The 18755-nt window shown below is 59.4% G+C and overlaps 2 protein-coding genes across 26 annotated transcripts in view; one reads left to right on the forward strand and one right to left on the reverse strand.

Moving 5' to 3' along the window:
• The first annotated feature begins 282 nt into the window (after positions 1-282).
• XRCC3 (X-ray repair cross complementing 3) lies at positions 283-18113 on the forward strand. 19 transcript variants are annotated; one of them, XM_058429292.1, is made up of 11 exons: positions 582-720; positions 1571-1706; positions 2823-2889; positions 4207-4308; positions 4654-4740; positions 7091-7228; positions 8523-8735; positions 12404-12558; positions 16154-16366; positions 16516-16562; positions 16680-18113. In XM_058429292.1, exons 2-11 carry the CDS (start codon positions 1620-1622, stop codon positions 16897-16899), a joined length of 1329 nt encoding a protein of 442 aa, XP_058285275.1. In that variant the 5' UTR covers positions 582-720; positions 1571-1619; the 3' UTR covers positions 16900-18113. The 19 variants fall into 19 exon arrangements, with proteins under 19 accessions (XP_058285264.1, XP_058285272.1, XP_058285280.1 ...); XM_058429289.1 differs by lacking the exons at positions 582-720; positions 1571-1706; positions 2823-2889 and adding exons at positions 290-330; positions 5761-6992 and having other exon boundaries at positions 4529-4740; XM_058429283.1 differs by lacking the exons at positions 582-720; positions 2823-2889 and adding exons at positions 347-406; positions 5761-6992 and having other exon boundaries at positions 4207-4740.
• The window catches only part of KLC1 (kinesin light chain 1), a 65679-nt gene continuing 61087 nt past the window's right edge, over positions 14164-18755 (reverse strand). For 2 of the 7 annotated variants that reach the window (XM_032134618.2, XM_032134617.2), the window contains exons 15-16: positions 14986-15058; positions 14164-14505 (exon numbers count right to left, since the gene is read on the reverse strand). In XM_032134618.2, coding sequence (XP_031990509.1) covers positions 14503-14505; positions 14986-15058 — 76 coding nt within the window. In that variant the 3' untranslated portion in view covers positions 14164-14502. The remainder of the gene's footprint in view (positions 14506-14985; positions 15059-18755) is intronic. The other 5 variants (XM_032134615.2, XM_032134612.2, XM_032134622.2 and 2 more) reach the window with 3 other exon arrangements.

An 18755-nucleotide genomic window follows, 5' to 3' on the forward strand; every position in this document is an offset into this window, starting at 1 on the left:
GGCTGACAGCGCCAGCGTCCAATCGCCAAGCCCGCCACGGAGCGCGGACTAATCGGAGCTTGAACTCCGCCCCATCGCTGCCCTCTCCAATCCGCGTAAGGGCACCTCCCCTGCCACCCTGCGGTCGGTCACCAATCGGCGGCGAGGGCTGGCTCGGGTACGCTCCGCCCCTTTCAGAGAGATTGAGACTTTGGATTGGTTAGCTAGTCAGTCACGTCAGCGTCGCTTCGTCTCTGATTGGTGTAGCCCACTCAGGGTGCTCGGCGCCTATTGGAGGAGAAGGCCGAGAGGGGCAGGACGGCGCGAAGAGGAGTGCGGAACCCGCGGGAGGTGAGGCCCGCCGAGCCGGGCTGCGGGGCCGGGCGGCGGCGGGGTCGGAGGTCGTGGGCGGCAGCGGGCGTGAGGAGTGAGGCAGGGTCAAGGGGCGGGGGCGGCCGCGGGTCTCCATTGCCCGAGCCTGTGGGAGCAGGCGGGCCTGGGGCTGCAGCACTCACCCCGGGGGCCCGCCGCGGCTCGGGTAGCGTTCAGGCACCTCCCCGGGGCAGGGCCGCGTGCGCTCGGAGCGGGGAAGGCGGGGAAGGCGGTCTCCGGGGCCCCCGGTGCGCGCGGGGAGGCGTCCGCTCGGGGGAGGCCGAGGTGGGCCCGCGGCTGCGCCCCCGGCCTTCGATGCCATCACTCTTCCGCCTGGGACCACGCTGGCCTCGCATCGAAGTGGGAGAGGTCTGAACAGTTATTTTAATGCTTTGGTTTGGAAAGAAAATCTTTTAGGCCGGGCGCGGTGGCTCACGCCTGTAATCCCAGCACTTTGGGAGGCCGAGGCGGGCGGATCACGAGGTCAGGAGTTCAAGACCAGCCTGGCCAACATGGTGAAACCCCGTCTCTACTAAAAATACAAAATTTAGCTGGGCATGGTGGCACGTGCCTGTAATCCCAGCTGCTTGGGAGGCGGAGGCAGGAGAATTGTTTGAACCAGGACCCGGGAGGCGGAGGTTGCAGTGAGCCGAGATCACATTACTGCACTCCAGCCTGGGCTGCAGAAAAAGACTCGGTCTCAAAAAGCAAAAAAAAAAAAAAAAAAAAAAAAAGAGAGAAGAAGAAGAAAATGTTTGTTCATCCTGCCTTTAATTCCTTATTACAAGGCGTGAATTTTTATTGTTTTTTTGAGACAGTCTGGCTCTGTCGCCCGGGCTGGAGTGCAGTGGCGCCATCACAGCTCGGTGCAACCTCGACCTCCCGGGCCCTCAAGTAGCTGGGACTGCAAGCGCCACCACGGCGCCCGGCTTTTTTTTTTTTTTTTTGGTAGAGAATAGGTCTTGCTGTGTTGCCCACGCTGGTCTTGAACTCCTGGGCTCAAGCGACCCACCGCCTTGGCCTCCCACGGTGCTGGGATGACAGGCATCAGCAGCGTTGAAGCCTGTGAGGTGGGGTCCCTGTGGCTGACTCTGCCCTCTGCTGTGACCATTGGCAGTGCAGGGGTCCTTGTGTGTGGAGGAAATAAGGAGATGATCAAAGTATGATTCCACGAATCACACGGTTTATTGTCAAAGAGAATTTGTTCTCGGGTTCACAGTGCTCAGAGGGGAGGAGGTGAAGACGCCTGGCAGGGAAGCAGGGCCTCCATGGATGGGGTGCATTCACCGCAGGGAGGCGAGTGCCAAATGGCCAGAGTCCAGTTGCTCTGCTGGGATGGAGCGGGCCCCTGGAAGGTGAGATCTGGTTAGAGTTCGAGGTGTGCCTTAGTAGCAGTGGAGAGCATGAGAGCGGGAGCTCTCTGAGAAGCTGGGACCGAGGACCAGCTCCCAGGCCAGCTGGGTAGAGCTTGCCTCAAAGCATCTGCCCAGCCTTCAAGTTGATTTGTATCTTTGCAGTCCAGCAGTCAAGGTCAGTAACTCACATAAGGGAGTGTCTGATAAGGTTTAAGTGGCATTCCCAAGGTTGCGGAGTTCACTTGAGTCCTCACATATGTGGTCTGATAAGACATCACACTTTTGCAGGGGGGTCAGGTCACCCCAAAACATGAGACTATGTGAGTGCTCTGAATCACTTCAAAGCTACACAGCAGGTCCCAGGGCCCGAGGCAGAGGAGTGAGTCCACCTGGGAAGGCTCAGAGTAGGTCCAGGCAGTAACCACGGCATTTCCAGGGTCTGAATTTCCGGAGTCTGGCGTGTGAGCCTAACAGCTCTGGTGTGACCATCCGTACTCACCTAGCAGCACGTGACATCAGCTGTCCCCCTGAAGTCATTGCTCAGCTCGGGTGCTGCAGGAAGACACACAATGTCTTGGGCCAGCCCCTTGCCTGCTGTGGGCTGCGCCCTGTGTGTGGCCTTCACCCCGGTGTAAAGCGATGGGCTGGTCACACCCTTGTCCCTCACAGCAGTGAGGGGACAGAGGCATGTGCTGGGCTGTCTGTGGAGCTCCCGGGCCAGTGTCTGGGATGTGGCAGGTGCTTGGTGTTAAAGGGAAAATATTCCAGGATACTTGTGAAAGCACGTTAGGCAGACCATGGTTTCATTCAGAAACTTTGAGAGGCGTTGGAACCACCACAGCGGGGTCTTGGAGTGGGAGAGAGGCTGGGCTCAGCTCTGAACAGGCCATGGGCTGGCGGCGGCTTATAGCTCCAGAGCTGGCCGAGGGCAGAGGGTGGAAGGTTGCTAAGAGGAACCCCCAGGGGTGAAGGGGATGCGGGTTAAACTGACCTGCCAGGAGATCAGGCCGCCCTGGGGACAGTGGAAGATGAGGAGCCTCATCAGCTGTCAAGGGTGATGGGACACCGGAGGAGGTCCTCACTAAACCAACTTTGAGCCGGGCCTGTTAAACCAAGTTCTCAGCAGGATGTGCACAGAGGGCCCTGGAGGAGCCTCAGGAGCCGGACTGCCATTGGCCAGGCAGTGAGTCTGTTATCCGTCAGTGGGCACTCTGCTTCCAGGTGCCTTGGCCCGCCTCCTGAAGGCGGGAGACGTTGCAGCCACGTGCTGGCCTTGCGGGTGCTCCTGCCAGTGTCCTGCTGCTTGACACAGTCCAAGTTTTGTATCCAGACCCAGCCCGGGGCACAGCCTCCCGACAGCCCCCAGGCCCAGCCTGTCTGTGACAGTCACACCTGCTCAGGGAGCCATCCCTCCTGTGCAGATCTGGGCTGTGTTTTGGGTGGTGCCTCGGGTGTGGGGTCCCCTACCAGGCGCGAGGTTCATACTCCCCAGGCTGCCTCCTGTCCTCAGGGCTTGGAGAGTCCCATGTTCTGAAAATGACCTCTTTTCGAGCCAGGCGAGGCCACATCTCCTTTGGCAGTGTAGTGCCTTCCCTGGAGGTGGCATTCCTTTCTGATTTGCCTTCCATGCTTGGGAACCTCACTTCCTCACTCTGGCCAGCTCTGCCAGCAGTTTGGAGCTGGTTCAGCGCCCCACCGCCCTGCCTTGGCCTGCGCCCAGCCCTCCAGGGTGGCTTCTCGCCAGTTCCTGTCAGGCCTGCCTGGGCAACCAGGCCTGGGCACCTCCCTGTCCCTTGCTCAGAAAACCCACAGGCCGTGGGGCCCCAGGAGCCTGGTGCGTGGGCAGGAAACGCATCCTGGAGCACCAGCTTCCCTGCCCTCCCCGCGTCACGAGGTCCCTGGGGGCGTGCCTCAGCCTGTGGCTCCTGCAGTCTGTTCTCCACGCCGGGCCTGTCTCCCTGAGCAGGCTGAGCATGGGCATACGAGTGACCAGCGTGATTGTGTCCAGACCAGTGCCACATTCTGCATGGTCCAAGGGAAAACCTTCTCCAAGTCCGTGGCCTGCCCTTTCCTCTGCTGGGTTACAGCCAAGGGCGCTGGGTCTCACTGGAGGACATGGACCCTGGGCCCGGCCCTCGAGGCTGCTGCCTTCCGGTTTCCCGGTGCCCTGGACACTCTTGGTCTCGCCATTTGGGAATCAACAGGGGATGCCGAGTGGCCTGTTGGAAAGGCCTTATGTGACCCCAGGCTGAGTCCCTGAGCAGCCCGCCTAGGCCAGAGGGGAGAAGAGCTGAGCTTCTCCCTCGCTGGGCCAGGCTCAGGCTGTGGAAGGGCTGTCAGCTCCCTTCCTGGGAGAGGCTGGGTGGGGTCCACAGTGCCTTCCTCCCGTCCCACAGGAAGCTGTCTTCTGCTGTTGGCTGCTGAGACAGCTGGGGGCCACCGATGTTCGGATTCCCGGAGCACCCTGCCAATCCCAGACTCACCTTCCCACTCTTTCCAGAGTCCCCAGGGAGACACTTAAGGGAAATTAAACTGCAGAGTGCAAGAGATGCCTCAGTCAAGTCAGCCAAAAACGCGCGGGTCATCCCCGAGCCCCAGAGAGGTGAGTCAGGCAGGGCACTCACCTGCCACGGGAGGATGGTCTTATTTCTAGCACTTTCCACAGGGGGTAAATGTGGTGGGTTTGGGGGATTTTTCAAATGCATCAGTGTCTGGAATGGGTTCTAAGCTGCTAAATAATTCTTAGAGGTAAATTACAGACATGTTGCCCTAGATGTAGCTAGACAGCCTTCCCTCTACAGTGAAGTCAACTCCACCCTCAGTGACAGAGCCCGATGACACGGACACCTCGGCTGCTGTCACTTCTCTGGTTCAGGCCTCCCACAGGCTTTGAATTGAAGGCGAGTGCCTCAGAATTTGCATCTATTGTTCTGTCTTTCCTGGGAAGTTATTCATCCTGGTGGCCAGCCCACCAACAAAATGGATTTGGATCTACTGGACCTGAATCCCAGAATTATTGCTGCAATTAAGAAAGGTACATTTATTTCTATTTACATAAAGGGTGTGGGTGGGTGTGTGCACTTTATATAAGGCAGGTTAACAAAACGCTGGCTGGCTAAGCCTTCCTCCCTTTGCCTACCCTGATTATTAAACCGAGGGTGGGATGTACTACGGGATTTTCAGCTGTGTGTGTGTGTGTGTGTGTGTGTTCTTAACTGCATGGATTTCTTTCAGTTACTTTTATTTTTATCCAAGTAATACATGTATATTGCCTAAAAGGTAAAATGGAGCCACATAAAGTCTTTTAGTTTTTTGGTTTTTTTGGTTTTGTTTTGTTTTGTTTTGTTTTGTTTGAGCTGGGTCTTGCTCTGTTGCCCAGGCTGGAGTGCAGTGGCGTGATCGCGGCTCACTGCAAGCTCCGCCTCCCAGGTTCACACCATTCTCCTGAGTCAGCCTCCCGAGTGGCTGGGACTACAGGCGCCTGCCACCACGCCTGGCTAATTTTTTGTATCTTTAGTAGAGACGGGGTTTCACCATGTTAGCCAGGATGGTCTTGATCTCCTGACCTCGTGATCCGCCCGCCTCGGCCTCCCAAAGTGCTGGGATTACAGGCGTGAGCCACCGTGCCCTGCCATCTTTTAGTTATTTTTTAAAAAAAATTTACATCTGGGCTCCTAAATGTGTTAATGTGTAATGTTTGATTTGTCAGTGTTATTGATTATCCATGGACTTCTGTTGGGGGCTGTGAGGACTGAGCGTGCCTACACCTGTGTACCCCAACCTCCTCTCCCCCCAGCTCGCTGCCCATGCTTAGAACCTAGTTTGGGTGACATCAGCCGTCAGGATTGTGACTGGGTGCATGCTGGCCATTATTGAACCTGCTGTGGTGTTGCAGGGGATCCTTTTCTTTCTTACAGCATCTTTTATGCCCCGAGTTAGTAAATGCTCAAAGCTCAGGCCCCACATGCAGCCCCTGCCCCCTGCTCCCCATGCCAGCCGCCTGGCTGTCGTCCGGGCACCCTCCTGCCATCTTCCATCCTCCCCCGTCTCCCAGGGCCTCAGCTACGTGAACCTCAGCACGCTGTCTGCGGCGAGAAGCCGGAGTGCTCATGGAGCTGCTGCAGCGGCCTGGTGACAGGGCAGGGCCTCGCTGTCCTGACCCTCCATCCTTGGCTGCTGGTGGCCTTGTGATCACAGCTGCTGCCACAGCTGCAGACACGACACTTGCAGAGCAGGGACAGAGAAGGGCTCAGCCAGGGAGTTCCTTTCTTACCTGTGTCTCTTATCCAAAAACCAATGTTTCCAGAAGTCCCTGCAGACTTCGTAGCTGTGAAGGGGGCTGGGGCTGTGAGGCTTACCAGGGGGAGCGCCCCGCCATAGCCCCGATCCCGGCGAGTCCTCAGGGCCCACAGAGCCTTCTGGAGCAGCCTGTCTGCGGGAAGCCCTCTCCGCTGGATCTGGTGAAACCCAGGGGCGCTTTCTTCATTCCCACCTGTCCATCTCCTTGTGTTTTCTGTGTGGCTTTTCTGAAGATCACACCAGTGCTTACTGTTTTCCAGCCTGACAATGGTTGTCTTTTCACTGCAGCGTTCAGCGCACCCGTGTTGAGGGGGGTTCTGATGTGGCGAGTGTAAGTCTCCGTGGCCGGGCGGGGCCCTTCATCCACCACTGCTCCCTCTCGTGTGCGCTTCCTCGCACTTCCCTGATCAGCTGATCAGTCTGCAGCATTTGTCGTCTTTCTACGAGTTTGAAATTAGAAAGTGATGCACTTATCCGAGTCCAAAATTAACTTCCTTGCCCTCCTTCCCAAATGGCAGGTCCTGGGGATCTGCACCTCTGTAACTGCTGCCACCACCGTTCTGATTCGCACGTGCTCTGCCCCCTGCCCTGACTGCCCTGCACAGCTGGCGTTTGGACTTGGGCTCTGCTTCCCTCCCAGCACTCCCCTCCCCAGGGCACGTGTCCTCACCCGCGGCTCAGCCCGGATCCGTGCCTGGTGGGCGGGCGGTGGAAAGCTCGGTGCTGGTTTTTTCCTGCCCCTTTCTGGAGCACTGTCTCCAGCTGGCATGGAACTGGGTGCCTGTTGTTTCTTCTCAGCGCTGGGACCTGCTGTCAGCACCGGGACCTGCCCGGCCCCGTCTTCTGGCTTCTGCCCCAGCTCACGAGGCTGGCGTCCGTCCGAGTGCCAGGACCCAGGGCTGCTGGACGCCGCGCCACACTGTCCAGGGTTTCCAGGGAGCAGGGGATCCGGTCCCTACCTACCTTGTCCCCAGAATCGGAAGCACGGTGCTCTCACAGCACTCTTACAAAGCACCTTTTATCACTGTGTTGCCCTGCATTATGACAGTCTGACATTTTCCTGTAATTTATCTGTGTTATTTCAGCCAAACTGAAATCGGTAAAGGAGGTTTTACGCTTTTCTGGACCAGACTTGAAGAGACTGACCAACCTCTCCAGCCCCGAGGTCTGGCACTTGCTGAGAACGGCCTCCTTACACCTGCGGGGAAGCAGCATCGTTACAGGTAGGTGGGTCCTGGCATCTCTGCCAGGGGTGACATGTGGCTCCAGCATCATGGTCCCAGTGGTGCAGGGCGTGGGGCTGTGCAGACTCCACCCAGGGACCAGCCTCAGGGCGTGTGGCAGCTGCTCCAGCCCCAGAGTTCCCATCTTGCTTGTCCTACACCCATGGGGCTGTGGTCACAGCATCGTGTCAGAAGATGCGTGAGGTGGACACAGAGGGGCTGTGGGGCCTCCTGGGGACCTTGCTCCATGGGCCAGAGGAGAGGGGTGCAGGAAGCAGGGGTGGATTTGGCAGTCAGCACCCAGAGCCCTTCAGGCTCTGGCAGTGTGGGCACGGTGTGAGATGGGGCCCTGGCCGCGGTCCCACCACCACGTGTGGGAAACCAGGTCTCTGCAGGGGAAGGAGGTACCCAGGGACCCCCATGTGCCTGGACGGACAAGGTTTCCATCCCTGCATCTGAGCAGGCCCTAGTGGGCAGCAGGGTCCTGGCATGAGCAGGGTCCTCCCTCCCCTGCAGGTGGCTCAGTGGCCCGGGCCCCAAGGAACACACTGAACTTGGGGCTGCCATGGTGGGCAGGTGCCACGGCCGCACACATGGTGCTGTGGGCAGGGCTCTGGGCAGGCCTCACAGTCAGGGTGGCCTGCTCCACCTGGACGGGGTGCCCAAGGCAGTGTGCAGACTCCAAGGGAGGGGCTCCCCCTCCCGGCCCAGGCCCCAGGCCAAGAGCGCAGCCTGCACCACGTGTCCCACCTTGAGTCTCGCCCTGAGGGGCTTCGGTGTCATGGAGGAGGCTGTGTTGAATGGCTCATCCAAGGCCCTTTAGCCAAGAGGCTGTGACCAGCATTGATCTAGAATGGTGTCTGTCACAGAGCACTGACAGCACGCGGGGGGAGCCTGTTAAAGCCACTTGAGAACGGTTCAGCACCCCAGGGCATCCCAGCTGGATGGAGCTGGGCCTTTTTCTTCACATGGAGGCAGTTAGGGAGTGCTTCGGGGCTCTCTGGAAGCTTTGGCTGAAGGCGTCTGGTGCTGCAGTTGCCCCATAGGGGGATCCCTGGGGGCATGTGATGGTGGCCCTGGGGCTCCCCCTGACTCTGCATCTCAGGTACACCCGTCCTTCCCGGCCGGGCCACCCCTCCCTGCCCTCAGCACCTTGCTCACCCCTCGTGACCGCAGGCACCTGTGCTCCAGCCATACTGCACCTGGCACAGGCAGGCTGGCCGTGCCTCCCGCAGTCCCCAGCCCTGCCCGCAGGCCCAGGAGAGTCAGGCCTGACGCCATCCCTGCCCTTTAGCACTGCAGCTGCACCAGCAGAAGCAGCGGTTCCCCGCGCAGCACCAGCGCCTGAGCCTCGGCTGCCCGGTGCTGGACGCGCTCCTCCGCGGCGGCCTACCCCTGGACGGCATCACTGAGCTGGCCGGACGCAGCTCGGCGGGGAAGACCCAGCTGGCGCTACAGCTCTGCCTGGCTGTGCAGTTCCCGCGGCAGCACGGAGGCCTGGAGGCTGGTGAGTGGCTACCCCTTCTGTGGGGTCTAGGCAGGTGGGCGGCCCCTGCTGTGTGCGGGACAGCTTTCCGTTGAGGTGGGGGAATGGCCGCCTCTTGCGCTGTTCCTACCGTTGCGTCTCCCTCCTTCTCGCCCTGACTGCCCTCGCTCCTTCCAGAACAGGGAGGGGGAAGTGAGGCTGGGCTCAGCTGACAGCAGGAGGGGTGGGAGGGTACGAACTCCACCACCAGGCAGCCGGCCCTCAGCAGAGCTAGGCCCCCAGGGGTCGCTGGCTGAGCACAGCGATGCTGGCCCACGTTCAGCACAACTGCCAAGCACGGAGTCCACAGAGCTGGCAGCACGGCCTTTCTCCCGGGTGCCCCGCCGCCAGGCCGGGTAGGCTCATGGCGCGGCCCCTTGAGCCTGTACGGCTCTGTCTGTGAAACGAGGGTTCCCTGCATTGGACTGAAGCTTTCAGAGCGTGCCTGCTTGGGTCTCTCAGGTGTTAAAAGTTCACGTAGTTTTAAACTGTGAGCTGTGAGTAGGAGAGATGTTTCTTAGCAGCTCCTTAACTTTTAAACCAATTCCCTGGTGTCAACATGCGATTCCCACGTTGTCTTAAACTCCACATGAACACAGAGTGGCAGCATTTTTCATCAGTGGCGCCTTAGAGCGCATCTGCTAGGCTCACTTCCCACACAGGGCGGGACCCCAGGCCCTGGACCCACAGGCCCAGCCAGCCACCTCCTCACGGGCCTGACCTGCCAGCTGTAGTGTGGCTGGGAACCTCACCTCTGCCACCCTCAGGTCAGCGTCGTCCCCGGGACCCAGGGTGTGCTGTGCCTGCCCGGGCTTCAGTGCTGGGTGGAGGGTGAGGGTCTCCTGAGAGCCCAGCTGGGGTCTGCTCACGCCACAGGCATTTTTGTCCCTGCAGCCCAGGGGAGGGCGCCCTCCTGTCAGGTGCCTGAGTCCCTGCGGCTGGTCTCAGGGATGAGCCTGGAGACAGCCAGAAGCCGGGAGGATAGGAGTTGGCCTTGAAAATGGGAGTCTCCCACCTACCCCACGGAAGAGCTGCTGTGAGGTGGAGGCGGGACTGGAGCGTGCTCGGGGACGGGACAGGAGCCGCCCTCATTCTCCAGCGTCCTCCGCGCCAGGCTTCATGCAAATCTGATTTGTGCAATGACCCTCCCTGAGCTTCCACCCCGTTGGCCTTTTCAGTGAAGCCCATACTCCCCACTACCCAGGGACACGGAAGCCTTAGGACACCCTCCCTGAATGCCCCAGCTGTGCCCAGCCCAGTGACTGCTGCGGATGAGAGCACAGTCCAGCCTTGCAGGCCAGGGGCAGGGAGGAGGCCCCACGGCCACCGTGACCACATGCAAGGCTAGGGATCAGATGTGCTTTCCTGGGGAAATGACTTCTTTTCCTGGATCCAATCTAAAGGCCCGAATTTTGAAAAGAAAGTGGCAGGCGGGCTCTGGAGCGATTCCGAGTCCCATGCTTAAGCCGCATGAGGCTCTCCCAGGCCTGCTGGGGCCCCGCCCACCGCTGGGCTGCCCACAGCCACCCTCCTGCCAGCTTCACGATGTCCCCATGACTGTGCAGCCCCTACATACGTCACCCCAACAAAAACACGCTGCTTGACCGGTTTCACCTGCTTCCGAGCCTTCCAGCCCAGCCTCTCTCCAGCCAACAGGACGGAGAAAGCCCAGGGCCCCGACCTTCCTGTGGCCTCCTGACTAGGGGCACAGTCACGGCTGGGGACACTGGTGGGGAAGGGAACCAGCCACAAAAGGGATGTGGCCTCCCAAGGCAGTATTTGTACGTCCCTGGTCTCAAGTGGGCCAGATGCTTCTCAGAAGCTTAGTTCTGAACAGAATGGGGCAGGGGGTTCCTGACCCATTTTTGCAACTCTTCTTTATGTTTGAAATTCTGTCAAAACAAAATCAGGTCAGAAATAAAGGTTATGCGGACACTCACAAACAGGCTGCATGACCCAGCGTGGGGGTGCTGGCTCTCCCACAACTGCATGCGCTACTGCAGGAACAGGACGACCCCCATGGGCCACGGGCTCCTGGCTGGGCAGCCTTCCTGGCATAGTCAATGCTTAAGAGAGCTCGCCGGCCTTTTTTTTGTTTTAGTTTTTGTTTTTGCAGGAAACTGGAGTTTTATTATTACTCAAATCAGTCCCCCTAAGCATTCCTGTTTTTTAAATTGAGATGTAATTTACATGCCATAAAATTCCCTCTAAAAGTGTACAGTTCGGCCTGATAGGTGCAGTGCCTCACGCCTGTAATCCCAGCACTTTGGGAGGCCGAGGCTAAGGCAGGCGGATCATGAAGTCAAGAGTTCCAGAGCAGCCTGACCAACATGGTGAAACCCAGTCTCTACTAAAAATACAAAAATTAGCTGGGCGTAGTAGCGCATGCCTTGTAATCCCAGCTACTCAGGAGGCTGAGGCAGGAGAATCACTTGAACCTGGGAGGCAGAGGTTGCAGTGAGCCGAGATCGCGCCATTGCACTCCAGCCTGGGCGACAGAGTGAGTCTCTGTCTCTCAAAAATAAAAAAAAATAAAAAAAATTCAGTGGCTTTTAATAGAAGCACAAAGTTCTGTGCCCGTCACCACTATCCAGTTCCAGAACAGTTCCCTCACCCCAAAAGGACACCCCACCCATGAGCAGTCAGCCCCACCCCCAGCAGCCTGCCTCCCGTTTCTCTACCTGTGGCTCTTCCTGTCCTGGGAGCTCCACGCGAGTGGAACCGGACAGCACGTGGTCTCGTGACGGGCTTCCTTCATTGGCATTGCGTTTTCGAGGTTCATCCATGCTGGAGCAGGTGTCAAAACTGCCCTCCCTTTTAAGACTGAATCATCCCACTGTAAGGATGGGCCGCATTCCATTCGTCCACTCCTCAGTTGATGGCCTTTGGGCCGTCTCCCCCGGGGCTGTCATGAAACGTGCTACGGTGGACACTGGTGTGTGTCTCCAGGCGGACGTGTTTTCTCTTGGGTATCTACCTAGGAGTGGGGCTGCTGGGTCATGTGATTTGTGTTTAACTTTTTAAGGAAGTACCAATTGTTTTCCGAGCTGCACCATTTTACATTCCTAGCGGCAGCGCGCACGGGTCAGGGGTCCGCCTTCTCCACATCCTCACCAACACGTGTCTTTTCAAGCTGGCTTTTTGAATTGCACCATGGAGTCCAGACTGCAAGAGCTTTGAAGAGAGGAAACACTTGCTCAGTGGGGGCCTTGAGGGTGGCCGTGTGTCGGGGCTCAGGGGCCATTTCCAGAAGGCGTTGCCCTGATGCTGCCACTTGCTCCCTGCCCTGCAGTGGGGAACAGAGGGGCACAGGGGGAAGGAGGGGCAGGGTGGAGCAGGAGAGACCTCCCATCTGTGGCCATTCCGGCCCAGGGCCCAGGGCCCAGGTCCCAGGACAGGGGAAGTCCTTGCCTGGGTGTCAGAAGTGGAGGCCCAGCCCGTATTCCTCCTGAGGAGTCACCTGGCCCCGAAGGTGGCTGCCAGTGGGAGGGTGAGAACCAGCACCAGCCTCCTCCCTCCCCGGGCCAGGGACAAAGAACCTATGAGGGGCAGAGAGTTAGAAATGGCGGGAGACATCTGTGCTTGATTTGTGTGGCAGTCACAGGCCCGTCTGGAGTCCCCTGGGCACATCAGGCACTCTCACTTCCCAGGAGCCGTCTACATCTGCACGGAAGACGCCTTCCCGCACAAGCGCCTGCAGCAGCTCATGGCCCAGCAGCCGCGGCTGCGCACTGACGTTCCAGGAGAGCTGCTTCAGAAGCTCCGATTTGGCAGCCAGATCTTCATCGAGCACGTGGCTGATGTGGTGAGTGTGGGAGAAGCCACATGACACCCCTAAGGCAAGCTATTCAGGACCACTGGGGCAGGTGTAGCCACCACGGCAGTGGGGTCTCGCAGCAGGGCAGGGAGAGATGGGGCTCAGCTCTGAACACAGCATGGGTCGTGGGGGTTTACGCCCAAGGAACAGGTGGGGTCAGAGGATGGAGAGTGACTGAGAGGAACTGGCAGGGGAGGGGGTTCTGACTGAAGCATCCTGCCAGGACCCTTGCTGAAGGTGGGCCTTGGGGATCAGACTGCCCCTGGGGACTGTGGAGGATGGACCAGTCAGCTACTGAGGGTGACTGGATACGGAGGGCAGGGGTCCTGCTACAATCTCAGCAGGGATTGCCAAAACTGGATTTCACGAGGACGTGCACAGATGGGCCTAGGAGGAGGCTCAGGAGCCTGACGGCAGTTTGGCCAAACAGAATCCTGGCCAGGAGTGGCTGTGGGTCATGCAGGCAGGGCGGCAGGCTGCGACACCCAGTTACATCTGAATCTCAGGCAGCTTCGAAGCGTGTTCTAGAATGAGGATGCCCATATTCAGATCAACTTTCCTCATGATCTGAAACTCAGATGTAACTGGGCGCCTGTATACCATCTGTCAACCCTGCCTATGAAGACGGAGTGGGGAAGAGAAGCCCCAGGCGGGTGGCAAGGGCCTCCTCTGGGCTGTGGGCCCCTGACCAGCTGCCCCAGGAGACCACCGCCCTGAGAAGGATGGGACCTGCTCTCCAGGCTGCTGTCCTGGTGAGATAGCTGTGTTGGTTTCACCCTTGCCTTTGAGGGGAAGAGGCCCTCACTAGGGGCACAGGGACTCCACCTAGCCAAGGCCCGCCGGGCACCCAGCTCAGACAGGCGACCTCAGATCCTTGACCACTGCCTGGCTGCTGGCTTCCCTGCAGACACTGGCTGGGCTTGGAGGAGGGACCCATGGCAGGGCCTTGCAGAGAACAGGGACCACTCACCGGGGGCCAGTGGAGTCCGTCCTGTAGCCAAGAAGCAGGCAAGAGAGGCTGGGACCCATCCCTGCAGCTGTCAGTGCTTAGTTTATAGAGATCATCCTGGGAGGGAGAAGTGATGAAGTAGAAAAGATGCAGAATAAAAGATGGGAAGTTTGGGAGTAAACCCCTGACCAAAGGCAAATAAGGAAATTCCGCCCTGTGCAGGGGGAGCAGCTGCCATGTCTAGCCCACCCTAGACGTGGCTGTGGCCTGGCAGAGCAGCTCCTGGGTGGGCCTTCCCCAACTTTTTTTTTTTTTTAAGACGGAGTCTCGCTGCCGCCCAGGCGGGAGTGCAGTGGCGCAATCTCAGCTCACTGCAAACTCCGCCTCCCGGGTTCACGCCATTCTCCTGCCTTAGCCTCCCGAGTAGCTGGGACTACAGGCACCCGCCACCACGCCTGGCTAATTCTTTGTATCTTTAATAGAGACGGGGTTTCACCAAGTTAGCCAGGATGGTCTCGATCTCCTGACCTGGTGATCCACCCGCCTCGGCCTCCCAAAGTGCTGGGATTGCAGGCGTGAGCCACCGTGCCCAGCCAGCCTTCCCCCACTTCTAAGAGGTCTTATAAAAACTTTCAAGTAAAGCATAAGGCATATAAACTTTTAATTTAAAAAAATGTACAATAGAATACATTATCGCACACAACGTGAGGAGGTTACACATGGGAAGGGAGCCGTGGGCCCAGCTCATGCCCCAGGTCTCCTGGGAGAGGCCACGCCGCACCAGGGCACCAGCTTAGGCCCAGCCCCAGCCCCAAGGTCACGCCAGCCGTGTGGTCATTAGTATCATGCCCCCAACACAGACGCAGGAGAAATGAGTGGGCGCTGCGGCTCCCGGCCAGGGGCCCTCCCTGCCGCCCTGGCTGTCCCGGGCCAGCTCCAGGCCACACTCGGCAGTCCCATCCTGGAGCGGGGCCAGGTCGGGGTCACTGCAAGAGAAGATAGCAGGTCAGGGCTGGGCCGCCAAAACCTGACAGTGTTACTAAGTTCTGTTCTGGAAACAGCTCTCTGGGGAGCCCCCACCCCAAGTCTGCCTAGAGAAGAGGGTGTTGCTGGTTGTGAGCCTCCCTGGGGCCGAGGGGTCATGGGGGACCGGTGTGTCTTTGGTCTCTGCTCTCTGGAGCACCAAAGGCCTGCATCTGGCACGGGGGAGGCCAGGGGTGTGGACACAGAGCCTTCTCTTGCATAAGCAGAGCCTGGTGCCGTTCCCACCCCCACCCCGACTCCTCTGTGGCCCTTGGGCGTGCCTGAGGATGGGGACCTCTGAGCCAAGCTCCTCTTGGAGGCCCAGCCCGGCAGCTAGCAGCAGTCACCACTTGCCCATCCCCAGCCTCCCCAGTCCCTGCACGTGCAGAGTCCCTCCCTGGCCCAGCTGCCTGCTTCCTGGGGCTGCAGGCCGTGGGACTCACGTTAGCGGTGGCGTCTTCCAGGCCACTGCTGCTGCTGTCGTTTTCCACAAAAAGAGGCTCGGCCAGAGACGCCCTGGAGACGAAGCACAGACGAGTTTCACTCAGGGTGTGCAGGCGGGCCCTCAGGCGTCTTCAGAGCTCCGGGCGTGACACGAAGTGTGTGGCTGCAGACCTTGGACTTGAGGGGCAGCCTAAGGACCCCTTAGCAGCCTCCATCTGGCCAGAGCTGCTGGCAAGGCCCATGGGGCCTGAACTACCCTGCTTGGTGCCAGGGGCAGCTGTGCCACCCTCCCCCATCACCACAGCTCACCAAGCTCTGCTGTCAGAGGCCAGGCCAGCCATGCCAATGGCCCTGGCACCCACGGGCCACGGCAGCGCCCAGAGGGAGGCCGAGGACACCTGCCTTCCCTGGAGGCCCCACCCCTGGAAGCTCTCCTGGGAGCCAGTGGGCACAGGGCCGTTTCCACCCCTTGGCCAGGCCAGGCCAGCTCAGAGCACAGGGCTGGGTGCACGGGAGGCACCGGCCTTGAGGGTGTCTCAACCTACAGCCCCATCCTGACCCCCAGGTGGTCTCCCAGAGTGCCCCATGGCTTGGCAGAGGGAGGCCAGGCCTGACTCGCCTGAGTAACGCCTGAAGGGCATCAGGCCCCTGCCTTGCTGAGCGTCTGAAGAGGTCATGGCCCAGGTGGTCATGGCCACCACGGGCTGGCTTTGGTGGCACTGTGGCCAGGTTCGGGTGGTCTGAGCACCTGGTGTGGGGCCACTGAAGGAGGGGGCTGGTTGCTGCTGACCTGTGAGGGGGAGAGGGTGAAACCATGGCAGAAGGAGGGCAGACCCCTCCAAGGATTCACTCAGGAGCCTGCGCAAAGGACGCCTCTACAGAGGACAGCGTTGGCACAGCCAAGGGGTGACTGCCTGGGAGGGCCAGAGGAAGGACATGGGGCCCAGGGAACCAGTTGTGTGACCCTGAAGCTTCTATAATTGGAGCCTTTTTGAGAAAAATACAGAATTGGGCTCAGAGTATGGGGACTACAGAGTATGGGCACTGTGAGCCCCAGGTGGGCAGGAAGGTTTTGAGTCAGACGGTCGAGTGACAGTCCAAACGGGGTCTGGTCACCTGGGGCGGGGGCTTGCTGACCGGCATAGACAATGACAGCTGTCCCCACAGGACACCTTGTTGGAGTGTGTGAATAAGAAGGTCCCCGTACTGCTGTCTCGGGGCATGGCTCGCCTGGTGGTCATCGACTCGGTGGCAGCCCCATTCCGCTGTGAATTTGACAGCCAGGCCTCCGCCCCCAGGGCCAGGCGTCTGCAGTCCCTGGGGGCCGCGCTGCGTGAGCTGAGCAGTGCCTTCCAGAGCCCTGTACTGTGCATCAACCAGGTGGGCACCAAGGCAGGGGTGCACCCATGAGCTCGTATTTTTAGCCAGGATGTGGAAGCAGAGAGAGCCGGTCTGGAGGTGGGGCGGGTGGCAGTGAGGTGGCCTCTGGCTCCTGCGGGTTGCAGCTGACCTGGACTGTGCTCTTCCAGGTGACAGAGGCCATGGAGGAGCAGGGCACAGCACACGGGCCGCTGGGGTGAGTGCAGCCATGTGGTGTGTGTACCTCTCTGCACAGGTGCCAGGGGCACAGCCGGGCCAAAGTGGGCAGGGCCACCAAGCCTGAGCACCAGCTTGCCTGCTTCCTGTTTCTCAGGTTCTGGGACGAGCGTGTTTCCCCAGCCCTTGGCATAACCTGGGCTAACCAGCTCCTGGTGAGACTGCTGGCTGACCGGCTCCGTGAGGAAGAGGCAGCCCTCGGCTGCCCAGCCCGGACCCTGCGGGTGCTCTCTGCCCCCCACCTGCCCCCCTCCTCCTGTTCCTACACGATCAGTGCAGAAGGGGTGCGAGGGACACCTGGGACCCAGTCCCACTGACACGGTGGCGGCTGCACAACAGCCCTGCCTGAGAAGCCCTGACACACGGGGCTCCAGCCTTTAAAACGCTGTCTGCCTTGGCCGTGGTACAGCTGGGAGCCTGGTTCAGACACAGCTCTTCCAGGGCAGCGGCTCCACTTCCTCATCCGAAGACGGTGGCCACAGACGGACCCCCACCTGCGCTGGGGGGCTGTTCCTCCTCTCCCTAGGTCTGGGGACAGGCCCCCTTGCTGGGTACCTGGTCCCCACTGCTGAGCTGGTCCTTGGGGACAAGAGATTCTCAGGGCTGGAGCCTGGGGTGTCCTACGGTGACTCCCTGGGAGCCCCCTGCTTCTCTCCACATGGAAGCCCACCTGGGGTCGCATCTGAGGCCTGCCCCCTAGGCTGGGGCCTCAGACTCCCTCAGCCTTGGGACCGTGCCCACGAGGGTCTCCCCTCCTGCACACAGGGCAGTCCTTACTCCCCCCCCACTCAGGCCACAGCAGGGCTGCAGGCAGGCGGTTCCTCCTCACCCACCTCTGGGTCCTTGGCTCCCGGGAGCCCCACCCTGGCACACACTGTGCCCCACAAAACTTCAGTGTGGTACAAGGTGGAGAAAGCATATCCCACCGACCTCCAGTTTCAGGGTCCAGGAGAACCTGGGGGTGGGGGGGCTGCCTTGTCTCTAGTAGTGTGGCCTGTGCCACCACCACAGCCGGTCAGAGGAGCGCAGGCAGTGCAGGGCTGGCACATGACAGGCTCGTCAGCCACCTGGGAACACAGTTCTGGGCAAAGAGGATCCGAGGTTCAGAGGAGAGTCCTGGTGTATCCTGGCCCTGGGGCTCTGGGCGCCCAGCTCAGCCCTGGCCTGGCTGCGTGGCACTCTGGTAGGGATATGGCAGGACTCCTGGCAGGGCCACCTGCAGACCCAGTCCCACACTATGGCCAGGCCTTACAACTGGCCGGAAAGCAGAGCCTCCTGGGAACACATCTGGCTGCAGATGCTGAAATATCCACCCAGCAGTCAAAGTGGCGTGGCCTCCCCATGGGCAGAGTGGCAACCCCCTTGATTCCCACCGTACAACCCCCCCCACCCCCCCCCACCCAGTGCCTCCACGCGCTGCCTGGCACAGACCAGGCCTTTGACAAATAAATGTTCAATGGATGTAGTTCCAGGACCTGCTTCTTGCTGTCTGCCAGGCACTGCTCTAAGTAATTTATGCACATTGAAGTATGTTCTCCTCACAACTCCTAGGGATAGGTACTGTTACATCTCCACTTGCAGGTAGGGAAATTGAGGCCCAGAACTGTTAAGTGGCTTGACTCCTCCCACAACCCAGAGGCAGAAATTGTCACCCCCCACCTCATGTGCCCAGGGTGAGCCTGTGGGTGCTCCTACAGTTGGGAGGAACGGGGGCTGGCACTGGTTGGGGGGAAGATAAGGGGTGGGGCCATACTGTGCAGAATTTTTCTGTTTGCCGTTTTCTAGGGTGGGACAACCATTTAAAACCTTCATCACATTATCAAGGCACTCTATGACCCTAAAGTTAAGAATCACTGGCATGACCATCGGAAAAAGTTATTTTGGGGTTGGATTTTTACAAAACAGCCTTTCTGCAAAAGTGCAGGGATTCTACAACAGCAAGGAGGACATTTTATTTCTGTAATTGAACATAAGCAATTCCAAATGCTTTTCTAGGCAAGACATGCCAGCGATTAGAAAATGAGACAGCTTAAAGACAGAGGTACATTTAACAGAGAAAACACGCCTGGAAGCTCGGCCGGCCCTGCCCATGCTGGCTTAGTTCCTGCCCCCGGAGGGAAGGGGCTGAGGGGCTTCCCGTCCCAGGGAACTCCCACCACAGGAGTCTGCAGAA

Source organism: Hylobates moloch, unplaced genomic scaffold (genome assembly GCF_009828535.3).
Source record: "Hylobates moloch isolate HMO894 unplaced genomic scaffold, HMol_V3 SCAFFOLD_16, whole genome shotgun sequence".
Classification (NCBI taxonomy): domain Eukaryota; kingdom Metazoa; phylum Chordata; class Mammalia; order Primates; family Hylobatidae; genus Hylobates; species Hylobates moloch.